General features: G+C 41.9%; 1 protein-coding gene across 1 annotated transcript in view; it reads left to right on the top strand.

Moving 5' to 3' along the window:
* The window catches only part of TYR (tyrosinase), a 68,082-nt gene that overhangs the window by 16,077 nt on the left and 39,716 nt on the right, over nt 1-12,289 (top strand). Inside the window, exon 2 of the mRNA XM_032220149.1 lies at nt 11,368-11,584. Within this exon, the coding sequence (XP_032076040.1) occupies nt 11,368-11,584 (217 nt within the window). The remainder of the gene's footprint in view (nt 1-11,367; nt 11,585-12,289) is intronic.

The raw sequence follows: 12,289 nt of genomic DNA on the forward strand, positions 1-12,289 counted from the left end.
CTTTAGTCGACCGCGGTTTTGTGGTGGAACCCTTTCTTATACCCCTCCGGTATTATGCCTAGATTTCTGGTTTGAACAAAACTTGATCTCCCACAATTTGTTCCAACCATGATTGTATCATTTTCCAATATCTTTTTCCCTCATTGCATGTCTACCACATATGATAAAAGGTGCCTGGCATTTTCTTTCTTCTTTTTTTTGCACTTCCAACAATTTGGGGCCAAATTTTCAAACATTTTGGAGAGCCGTGCTGGGGGAAGATCCATCTTTAGAACATCTTATACAGATTTTCTTTATAAGCCGTAGCCATTGTTAGTTTCCAATTAAGTCTCCAAAGTCTTTCCCATTTAGCCAATTCCACATTATAATCAAAATTTTTCACCCAGGTGACCATAGTTTCTTTGACATGTTCTTCCTCAAGTTTATATTCCAGGAGAAATCTGTATAGCGCATGTGCGTTTGTAGTTATTGATCAGTTTTTTTTAAAGAGATTTGAGATTTATTAGATTTATTAGATTTATATGCCGCCCTTCTCCCAAGGACTCAGGGCGGCGTACAACAATTAAAAGAAACACATAATATAAAAGTTAAAAAAAAAATTAAATGGAATATCCCAAAAAGCATTTAAAACAATCTCTGGAACTTATTTATGTATGTATTTATCTGCCAACCACCTTGCGGTTCATGGGATCACAACATTGCTGAATTGGAAGACACCGCAAAAATCTGAAACAATCTGCAATGTAGAATGAGAAACCATCCTCAAGAGGTACCTCTTCCACCTTTTCTTAAAAACTCCGTCAGAGGGAATTTCCTTATTTTGAGCATAATTGTACAGAACTTACAGTTGGGAGATTCCCCCCCCCCCACCACCACCACCTTATGTTTAAAACAGTGTTTCTCAACCTTGGCGAATTTAAGTCCCGTGGACTTCAACTCCCAGAATTCCCCCAGCCAGCTCTGCTGGCTGGGGGATTCTGGGAGTTGAAGTCCACAGGACTTAAAGTCGCCAAGGTTGAGAAACACTGGTTTAAAATAAAACTAGTTAGCCTGTTAGGGTTCTAAGTAATACCTCCATAGCAAATAGAGCTCTGAGGTACGCAGGTTCCTCAAAGAACAGGTTTATTGGACACATTGTATTGGCACAGACTGGTGAAAACCGACTCTAAAGGTTCCCGCCATTTTCACCTAATTAAAAGTAAAGCTTTCCCCCCTTTCCCAAACAGTCACATGGTCCAATCGAAGTACTGTCCGGTTGGTTGGAAACTTCACTCCTCCTCTTTTCAGCCACCTGTGGGAATGTCCTTGGTTCTCAGGGGAAATGATTTTGTTTTGGCTACAAAACCCCAGCTATCTCTATTCACTCCTCCCAATCCCTCAGCACCATTGTGGCAACACTGAACTCTCCAAGATGGCCTCAGTCAGGCCAGTTTTGGAGCTGACACTATCATCGTTATTTCTGGTCCTGAGGCAATGGAAATAGTTGTTGATAAACTTTTGTCTCGCTTCACTTTTTGAACCTGAACATGTCTATCACGTCACCTCATGGTCTTCTTTCTCCAGATTGGACATTCCAAGTTACTTCAGCTTCATCTTTCAACAGACTTCCTCAAGTCAAGTCAATTTAGCTCCCTTGCTCTAACCCAGTGATGGCTAACCTTTTCCGGACCGAGTGCCCAAAGTAAGTGCCTGAACCCCAAAAATGCAATACGTGCATGAACACCCGTGCATGCACCCCCCATGCATGTGCGCCCCTGCACACATGCCTCATTGCCCATGCATGCATGACAGAGACCCGAAAACCAGCTGGCTGGTGGGAGGTGCATGCACATGTGCTATGGAGCTGAACTGGGGTGATGGCTTGCATGCCCTACAGAGAGGGCGTTGCATACCACCTCTGGCACGCATGCCATAGGTTCATCATCACAGCTTTAACCCTTTCTTGATCACCTCTCTGTAAGGAATATAAATCCTTCCATTCCCCACCATCCAGTCAGAGTTGAAGAAGCTTTTTGGATGAGAAGCAAAACATCTTCAAAAGAAAAAGCAAGGAAGTCCAGTTGCCTCCTGAAAAAAGCACTTTTGGGACAACCCATATACACCGCTGACCCTGTACTAGCATTGGGAAGGTGTTACTGGACTCTTTTTCATTGTAGAGTTATTTATGCACCACCCCACAAGGGCACACCTCCACGCCCCTGGAAAAAAAGCAATTCATCTTGTCAATTCATCTTGACAGAGTGGATCTTACTTCGTTAATATCTAAAGTTTCAGAGGCATAAAAATGAGGTGGGAAAAAAAAAGAGCAGGGATTTGGGGAAAGGTGGCTTTCTTAGCTTGGTGAGATTATTTCATTTGAGCTTGCACCACTTCCTTGTCTAAATTCATTTATGAACTTCATTTTCACGAAGTGGCTGTGCTGAATAAATCTATCCGAAAATCATTATTCAATGCAATCTCCTGAAAAATCTCACTCTTCAAGAGCAGCAGCCTTCTCTAATTAGGAGGAGTCGAAATTCTGAACATTAAGCGATGATTGACTTTGAGAACTGTAGCTCACCGTGGAAACTTGTCGCCTGACAATCCGTGGTGGTGTGTGGGATATGTTTGGTATTCTGTACTTTTGAAATCTTTATTTATAAGTATGAAAACACATTAATAGAAAGGTTAGAAATGAAGGAGAGGTGGGTGTTCCTTTGGAATGTCAAAATGTGCCAGGAAGAAGTACTGTTGTCATAACAACATGAAGTAAAGGCCAGATTTTGACTTAGTTCTTTGCAATAATTCTGACAGTGATGGTAGAATTATTCTTTATTGACATAGCGCATAAAGGACAGGAGAGAATGAGAAAGCAAATAAGCATGAACACTGAAACTCTGGCAATAAGCAACAGGGAGAATCCTCTGGATTTCTCTTTCTAAACATTTGGGTCATGGTCAATGCTGGGTTTCCATTGTTTTTAATACTGGTTTGCTTGTGTGTGCGCACGCGAAGCTTCTGTGCATGCGCAGAAGCATCCGGGCGGGTGGGCGGAGCCTCCCACTGCTGCTACTACAGGTGCACCCAATCCGGGCTGAACCAGGAGCAACCCACCTCTGGTCATGGTAGGAAATTTGACCATTGAATAGAATAGAATAGAATAGAATAGAATAGAATAGAACAGAACAGAACAGAACAGAACAGAATATAATTCTTTATTAGCCAAGTGTAGTTGGACACACAAGAAATTTGTCTTTGGTGCATATGCTCTCAGTGTACATTAAAAGACAAGATACATTCATCAAGAATCATAAGGTACAACACTTAATTAGTGATAGGGTACAAATAAGCAATCAGGAAACAATCACTATCAATATGCTGCCAATTACCTCCCACAGACCCATTAGATCTCACAGGGTTGGCCTCCTCCGGGTGCCATCTACCAGCCAATGCCACCTGGCTATTACCCGGGGGAGGGCCTTCTCTGTGGCAGCTCCGGCCCTCTGGAATGAGCTCCCCGCAGGGATTCGGACCCTCACCTCTCTCCAGGCCTTCCGAAAAGCCATCAAAACCTGGCTTTGCCGGCAGGCCTGGGGGTGATGAGTTCCCTCCCCTCTCGACATGTATGGTTGTGCAACTGTTGTTTACTTTTATTATTTGTATTTTGTTTTTTATGTTCCCCTTTTTCCCCCTTGAATTGTTCGCCGCCCTGAGTCCTCCCGGAGAAGGGCGGCATACAAATAATAACATTCTATTCTATTCTATTCTATTCTATTCTATTCTATTCTATTCTATTCTATTCTATTCTATTCTATTCTATTCTATTCTATTCTATTCTATTCTATTCTATTCTATTCTATTCTAATATAAATTGTAAGGCTACAAGCAACAAAGTTACAGTCCTGCAGTCATAAGTGGGAAGAGATGGGTGATAGGAACAATGAGAAGACTAGTAATAATAGTAATGCAGCCTTAATGAATGGTTTGACAGTGGTGAGGGAATTAGTTGTTTAGCAGAGTGATGGCGTTCGGGAAGAAAACTGTTCTTGTGTTTAGTTGTCTTTCACTGCTCTATAGTGTCGTTTTGAGGGTAGGAGTTGAAACAATTTATGTCCAGGATGCGAGGGGTCTGTAGATATTTTCACAGCCCTCTTTTTGACTCGTGCAGTGTACAGGTCCTCAATGGAAGGCAGGTTGGCAGTAATTGTTTTTTCTGCCATTCTGATTATCCTCCGAAGTCTGTGTCTGTCTTGTTGGGTTGCAGAGCCAAACCAGACAGTTATGGAGGTGCAGATGACAGACTCAATCATTCCTCTGTAGAACAGAATCAGCAATTCCTTGGGCAGTTTGAGCTTCCTGAGTTGGTGCATAAAGAACATTCTTTGTTGCACTTTTTTGATGATGATTTTGATGTTAGGTATCCATTTTGGGTCTGGAGATATGATAGAACCTAGACGTTTGAAGGTACTTTAATAGTCTGAAATAATCTGAAAAAATATATATATTGCGTAATGAGAATGCAGAGCAAGGCAGACAAGTATGGTTAGGAAATGACACCTGGCATCAAATTGCATCAATAGAAGCATGCGTCTATGGAGATTCTCAGTCCTTTAGGTCCCAAAGGTGCTTTTTCAAAAGGCAACTGGACTTTCTGGTTTTTCTTTGAAGACGTTTCGCTTCTCATTCGAGAAGCTTCTTCAGCTCTGACTGAAGAAGCGTTCCGAACTGAAGAAGCTTCTCGGATGAGAAGCGAAACGTCTTCAAGGAAAAACCAGAAAGTCCAGTTGCCTTTTGAAAAAACACTTTTGGGACAATAGAACAAGGGGTGTCAAACTAATGGGTGGAAACTAATCAAGAGAGAAGCAACTTAGAATTGAGGAGAAATTTCCTGACAGTTAGAACAATTAATCAGTAGAACATCTTGCCTCCAGAAGTTGTGAATGCCCCAACACTGGAAGTCTTTAAGAAGATGTTGGATAGCCATTTGTCTGAAATGGTATAAGGGGGCAGGGGGTTGAACTAGAAGACCTCCAAGGTCCCTTCCAACTCTGCTTTGTATTGTATTGTATTGTATTGTATTGCCTTGCCTTGCCTTGCCTTGCCTTGCCTTGCCTTGCCTTGCCTTGCCTTGCCTTGCCTTGCCTTGCCTTGCCTTGCCTTGCCTTGCCTTGCCTTGCATTGCATTGCATTGCATTGCATTGCATTGCATTGCATTGAACTCGATTTCATTGAGGGATGCATCAGGGTTGTGTTTGACCTCAGAGGGAGGGGGCATAGGGGGCGTGGCCAGCTTGATGTCACTCATGTCAGGGGTGCCTGTGGCAGCCCTAGTGCTCTGCCAGCAAAAATGGGTTCCTGTGCCCCACTTTCGTCTGCGACAGTGGGTGGGTGACTGCATCACTTCTATTAACAGAATAATGGAATAGCAAAGTTGAAAGGGACCTTGGAGGTCTTCTAGTCCAACCCTCTGCTCAAGCTGGAAACTCTGTACCATTTCAGGCAAATGGTTGTCCAATCTTTTCTTTACAACCTTCAATGATGGAGCACCCATAACTTCTGAGTCTCTCGGGAATAGGGCGGCATACAAATTGAATAAACTACAAACTACAACTACTACTTCTGGAGGCAAGCCATTCCACTGATTGATTGTTCTCACTGTAGGGAAATTTCTCCTGAGTTCTAAGTTGCTTCTCTCTTTGATTGGTTTCCACCAGAAGTGGTGGAACGGTTTGGGTATGCTCCCATGCTTCCTCTTGCACGCGTGTGATGCTTCTGCGCATGTGCAGAAGCATCGGGGTTGGTGGGAGGAGTCTCCCGCTGCTGCTACTACCGGTTCGCTCGATCCGGGACGAACCGGGAGCAACCCGCCTCTGGTTTCCACCCATAGCTTCTTCTTCTGCTTCCGGGTGCTTTGGAGAATAGCTTGACTCCCTCTTCTTTGTGGCAACCCCTGAGATATTGGAACACTGCTATCATGTCTCCCCTAGTCCTTCTTTTCATTAGACTAGACACATTCTCTGCATTTGCCTTTCTATAGGGCTCCGAAGTTCAGAAATTTAGCCAATCATTATCGAGAGAATGGAATGTATCAGCTTATTACAAAACAAAGGTTTCCTTATCTCAGAGTGACAGCAGATTGCTTCTTATTTATAGCTAAACAAATGTCTCTTTATCTAAAGCTAAAACAGCTATGGTTTTTCAATGCATAAGACATACAGTATATGCCTTCCTTTGATGAGTATGCTACATGATGTCTCTATTTGTTTCAAATGGCCAATCTTTTCTTTCTCTAAAAATGGATACTGCCTATTCAATTTTTAAACGTATCAGGAAAGTATTCAAACAGTAGCATTGCTATTTATGATGAGCAGAAATAAAAAGCCAAAAGGATGTTCCATTGTCAATGTTTCTAGAGGGAAAAAGAACTTTTTAAAAAACTTTTGTGTTTGTGTATATGTGTGTGTGTATATATACCCATACATACACACATACACTTTTTATTGAAGAAATGTTAAACAATATGACTTAGAAAATAAGTGAAGAACATAAGAGAGAAAAATATATCAGTAAGAAAGAAAATAGAAAAAAGAGAGAAAGGATTATAAAGAAATGGATTCTGATCTCTGTCAGAGTTTGCAGTAGCAATCACATCCAGAAAGCACTCACAGGTAACTGATTCAGCAGGATTCCTTAGTTTCTCTTTATATATAACACATGAAGTAAATATACAATACCAAAAGCAGGTTTTCCAACGTGGTAGTAAATACGTTCAAAACACAGGCAGAGGAGAGAACCGTTTCAGTTTTAGTTTAGCGCAGCAGACTAGTTTAGAACTCAGCAGACTCAGAGCTACAGAGCTGAGTCTCGCCCAGGCTCCAAACTGTTTCAGTTCCCATTGGCTGACCTTGTTACTAAGCCCTATTCCAGTTCATGAATATATCTACACTGACAATCTTTTGTGTTTCTTTTTATCCTCTCTACAGTTAAATCACTATTTCCTTTTTTCCCATGAGCTAAATTTTATAATCTCCAGACCCATAATTCACAAGCAAGTTCTTCTCTTTATTTTCCAGCGAAAAAGTCCAATAAAGGGTTTCCAGTCATTGATAGATGTAGTTGTCTCTGAAGATTCTCCATCATCCAGGTCAGAGTTGTCCCCAAAGGTGCTTTTTCAAGAGGCCACAGGACTTTCTTGTTTTTTCCTTGAAGATGTTTTGCTTTTTCATCCAAAAAGCTTCTTCAGTTCCTTCTTCAGAACTGAAGGAACTTCTTGGATGAGAAGCGAAATGTCTTCAAGGGGAAAAAGAAGAAAGTCCAGTTGCCTTTTGAAAAAAAGCTCCTTCGAGACAAACCACAACCTGGATAACTGAGACATATCAGTTTATTGATTAAAAATCTTATAAGACAAATGCAATCAATGCTGTCGCTTTTAATTCAGTAGGGGAAACACAGCAGTGGCCAAGGAACTTTTTTTTTTTAAAAAAAAATCTCCTTCCAAAAATGGGTAGTAATGCTAAACAAGAACCTTTGTTTAGTTTAGTTTAGTTTAGTTTTGGTTTATTTGTATGCCGCCCTTCTCCAGGAGGGACTCAGGGTGGCGAACAACTCAAAGGGGAAAGGGAACATAAACAACAGTATACATAATTAAAATACACGAAAATCACACAGCCATACCAGTCGAGAGGGGAGGGGAACTCATCAACCCCAGGCCTGCCGGCACAGCCAGGTTTTGACGGCTTTCCGGAAGGCCTGGAGAGAGGTGAGGGTCCGGATCTCCGCGGAGAGTTCATTCCAAAGGGCCGGAGCTGCTACAGAGAAAGCCCTCCCCCGGATGGTAGCCAGATGGCATTGGCTGGTGGACGGAACCCGGAGGAGGCCGACCCTGTGAGATCTGACGGGTCTTTGGGAGGTAATTGGCAGCAGGCGGTCTCTCAAGTACCCAGGTCCAATACCATGAAGGGCTTTATAAGTTACGACTAGCACTGTTGAACGAGGAAGAAAAGAATGCAAAAATCTATGTGCTGCTTAGTATGAAACAACCAAGAAACCTGTGTTAGCAGGCAAGGCACACTCAATGCAAATAGGAAGAATAATAAGAGATGCTATCTTCCTAGTTTCACAGATTCACTGGATTGTGACGGTAGCCCCGCAATACAGAGATGACAGCTGCTTGGGGTGTGTGGGGGAACCGTCTCTGAGAAATCCAGTCAAAATATCAAAGTGGAGAGACATCACCCTGACAGCAAAGATATGGACAGTCAAGGTTATGATTTTCCCAATTGTAACAGAGGTCTCTGAAAGCCGGATCATCAGGAAGGCTGAATGAACTGGAACTGAAGCCTTTGACTGCGAGGCTAGAAAAAGAATGGCTGAGAATATTTTGAGATGCGAGAAGAATCGGAAAGAGTCAGAAATAGACAAGTGAACAACTGAGCAACAGAAGGCACCTTCCTGTTGAATCCCAAAGGTGTTTTTCATTCCAGGAGGCAACTGGACTTTCTGGGGTTTTTTTTCTTTTGAAGAGGTTTCGCTTCTCATCCAAGAAGCTTCTTCAGCTCTTACAGGATAGTGGGGAATGGAAGGATTCCTTGTGGGAGTAGGAATGGATTTCCAGAAGGAAAAAAATTACAGACTACATGAACCAGGGCATTACTGAAGTGACCCTGAGGACACAGATAAAGCTCTAAATGGCTTCAATGACCCTCTAAAAAGGATGCAAATGACCAGCTGTCTGCACAGAATATAAATCCTTCCATTCCCCACCATCTTGAGAGACCGCCTACTGCCAATCACCTCCACGCGACCTATTAGATCTCATCGATTAGGCCTCCTCCGAGTTCCATCTGCCGGTCAATGCCGACTGGCAATCACGCGGAGGAGAGCCTTCTCGGTGGCAGCTCCGACCCTTTGGAACGAACTCCCCATGGAGATTCGTACCCGCACCACCCTCCAGACCTTTCGCACAGCCCTTAGAATCTGGCTATCCCGTCAGGCCTGGGGCTAAGACTGTAACCCGCCCGAATGGTATGAATGTTGTGTTTTAATTATGTATCGTCTTATATGTTAAAAGTTTGTTCCCCCCCCCCTTTTTGGTTGTAAGCCGCCCTGAGTCCCCCCAGGGAAAAGGGCGGCATATAAATAAACTTCTACAATCTACAATGTTCAATCCAGTCAGAACTGAAGAAGCTTCTTGGATGAGAAGTGAAATGCCTTCAAACAAAAAACAAGGAAGTCCAGTTGCCTCTTGAAAAAGCACCTTTGGGACAACCATGACCTGGAGGACTGAGAAACTCCATAAACATAGACTGCATGCAACTATTATTTATGGAGTGTCCTAAACGATGAGGTTCCATTGTGTGTCCTTGATTTTTGCATCAAACACACTTTTTCCATTACGTGCATCTTCCCAAATTGCTACGAAAGGCATATCTTCCTGGGATCAAGTCTCATTAAACACAATGAGTAAAATTTATTTGAGTCAATGTACTGAATAATTTTTGTTACTCTAGAGTACCCTGCATGTGTTTCATTTCCTATTAGATTTCTGGTTCCATAATATTCGTTGTTAAGTTCCATACAATCATGTTAGGTGAGGGATAATGGAAATTGAAATAACACCCATGGAAGATGCATGTACAATGAATTAATAGGATAATGTTGTATACCAATAGAAGCAGTGGTGGGTTCCTACTAGTTGGGACTGGTTCGGCTGAATCGGTAGTGGTTTGGTGGCCTAGGTTGCTAGAACCGGCAGCGCCCCAGGGCTGCCATGCCCCCGAACAGGTTCTCTGGCAGCCCCATCTTGTTCTTCGCTTCTGCTCATGCACAGAACAATTTTAATTGCACTGCGCACAGACGAACTCGCCCTTGACTAGAAAAAAATATATGTAGCTCAGAGTTGAAGTGTGGGGTCAGAAATCACCAAGGAATGCACAAAATATTTTCTAATGTCCACCGTTCATAGTATTATTGAACTAAGGCATTTGGAGAATGATTATTTTTATTGATGTACTAATCGATAACCTGGCATTGCCTGGGTATTTATTTATAGGGGGGAAATGTCCCGACCAAATGTAATTTCTAATGTTGGATTTTCCCCCTTGCCAGAGGGAGCCCCCTTGTGGAGTACTGTGAAGCTGTTACCATGGCAACTCCAGTGCACTGTAAAGTAGAAGCCATTTTACAGCAGTACAATAGAAGCCATTTTAAGGCACAACAGGCTGTATCTTAACAGAATACACACCCCAAGGGGTGTTATCCCCACAGTATTTTTTTTCCAGAGACTAAATCATCTGTGTACCAAGTTTGGCTGAAATTTCTTGAGGCATTCCAGATTTATGGTGGAACATACTCAACACAGCCAATATATATATATACATCTGTCTGGATGGTCTCTTGTGACGAGCCGAAGACAGAGAGTGGAAGTGTGACCTTCCTCCCATATTTGGGCATACCAGGGGTTGTGACTTTAAATATATACCTCTCACCCTGGCTGGCTGATAAGGAGTGGAGCTCTGTAGCTCAATGGTTAACACATCTGCCTAAGAGGCAATAGAGCACAGGTTCGATTCCCAACATGGGTATGGCTAGCTGATGAGAGCTAAATAGCTTGAAATAGATCTATACTAGTCTCCCTTTATTTATTTATCAGCATAAATATAACATATATATATATATATATATATATATATATATATATATATATATATATATATATATATATATTTGTGTGTGTGTGTGTACACACATATACACATATACACAAATACATACATACATATATACAAACACACACACACACACAAACATACATACATACATACATACATACATATATATATATATATATATATATATATATATATATATATATGTATATATATTGTCTACTGCATATCATTTTAAGTATTTTAAATAAGATGTGTATATATTCAGTAGAAAGCAACGAGACAGCATCCATTCCTATCAAGCTACAATATTCTACTAGAATATTAAAAAGGTACAATTTAACTGAACAGACTGCAACAGCTTCAGTGTCATGCAAATGATATTTGATGGAAAGATATCTCTTTGTTTACATACAAATGAAAAAACACGGATTGGGACATGCATCTATTATAGCAGAGGTTTCCAAAGTTGGCAACTTTTAAGACTTCTGGACTTTTGGCTGAGGTACTTTGGGATTTGAAATCCAGAACTCTGAAAGTTACCAAGTTGGAAGACCTGGTAAGATAGCTACACATAGTGATTTTATAAAAGAAGTTTGAAATGCTTATTTATCTGCACAGATCTCCTGATTTGAACTGGAACTTCATGGTTTTGCAAACAGTCCTACTGGTCCCAAAGGTCTCGTCCCAACCCTGTCTCACCTTCTCTATCCTCTTCTAGGTCATTTGCACCCAATCGGAAGAGTACAATAGCCGCCAATCACTTTGTAATGGAACGAATGAAGGGCCGGTCCTTCGGAATCCTGGCAACCACGATAAAAGGAGAACGCCTCGGCTTCCAACTTCAGCAGAAGTTGAATTCTGCTTAAGTCTGACGCAATATGAAACTGGGACGATGGATAAAATGGCTAACTTCAGTTTCCGGAATACTTTGGAGGGTAAGGTTTGCCCCTCTTTTCATGATTTCTAATGCAGTTGTGTGTATCAGTGTTACAGGTTGTCCTTGACCTATGACCACAATTAACCACAAAATTTCAATAGATTAGACCAGACAAGACCAGACAAGACTGGAAGAATGGAATGGAATGGATGGAGTGGAGTGGAGTAGGGTAGGGTAGGGTAGGGTAGGGTAGGGTAGGGTAGGGTAGGGTAGGGTAGAGTAGAGTAGAATAGAATAGAATAGAATAGAATAGAATAGAATTTTTTATTGGCCAAGTGTGATTGGACACACAAAGAATTCATATGCACAAGCTCATAATGTACATACAACAAAGTGAAGGCCTTCAGATATTTGCGTAGGGAAAGAAATGGCAGAACCTGGGGGCAGAGTTAAAGAAGGAATCAGCCTAGAATCTCTATGTAGCCACAAGTGGACTAAGTCTAAACACCCCTTTGAATTCTGTTGACCTTTACCTAACTCCTAGCAGGTGGGAATTAACTGGGAATATTCCTGTGCATAGGCATGAGCAGCAATAAATCAATTTATTTAGATCTTCACAGGCATGGACCTGATCCTTCACCCTTGATAAGTTGAAGCCCAATGTCCTATTTTCCTTCAGCTGTCTTCTCTGTAGTTTTAACATATCCAGCTCCTTTAACTGTTCCTCAAAGGTCTCCCCTACCCCCCACAAATCTTTTACCAT

The sequence above is a fragment of the Thamnophis elegans genome, chromosome 6 (assembly GCF_009769535.1).
Source record: "Thamnophis elegans isolate rThaEle1 chromosome 6, rThaEle1.pri, whole genome shotgun sequence".
NCBI classification, from domain to species: domain Eukaryota; kingdom Metazoa; phylum Chordata; class Lepidosauria; order Squamata; family Colubridae; genus Thamnophis; species Thamnophis elegans.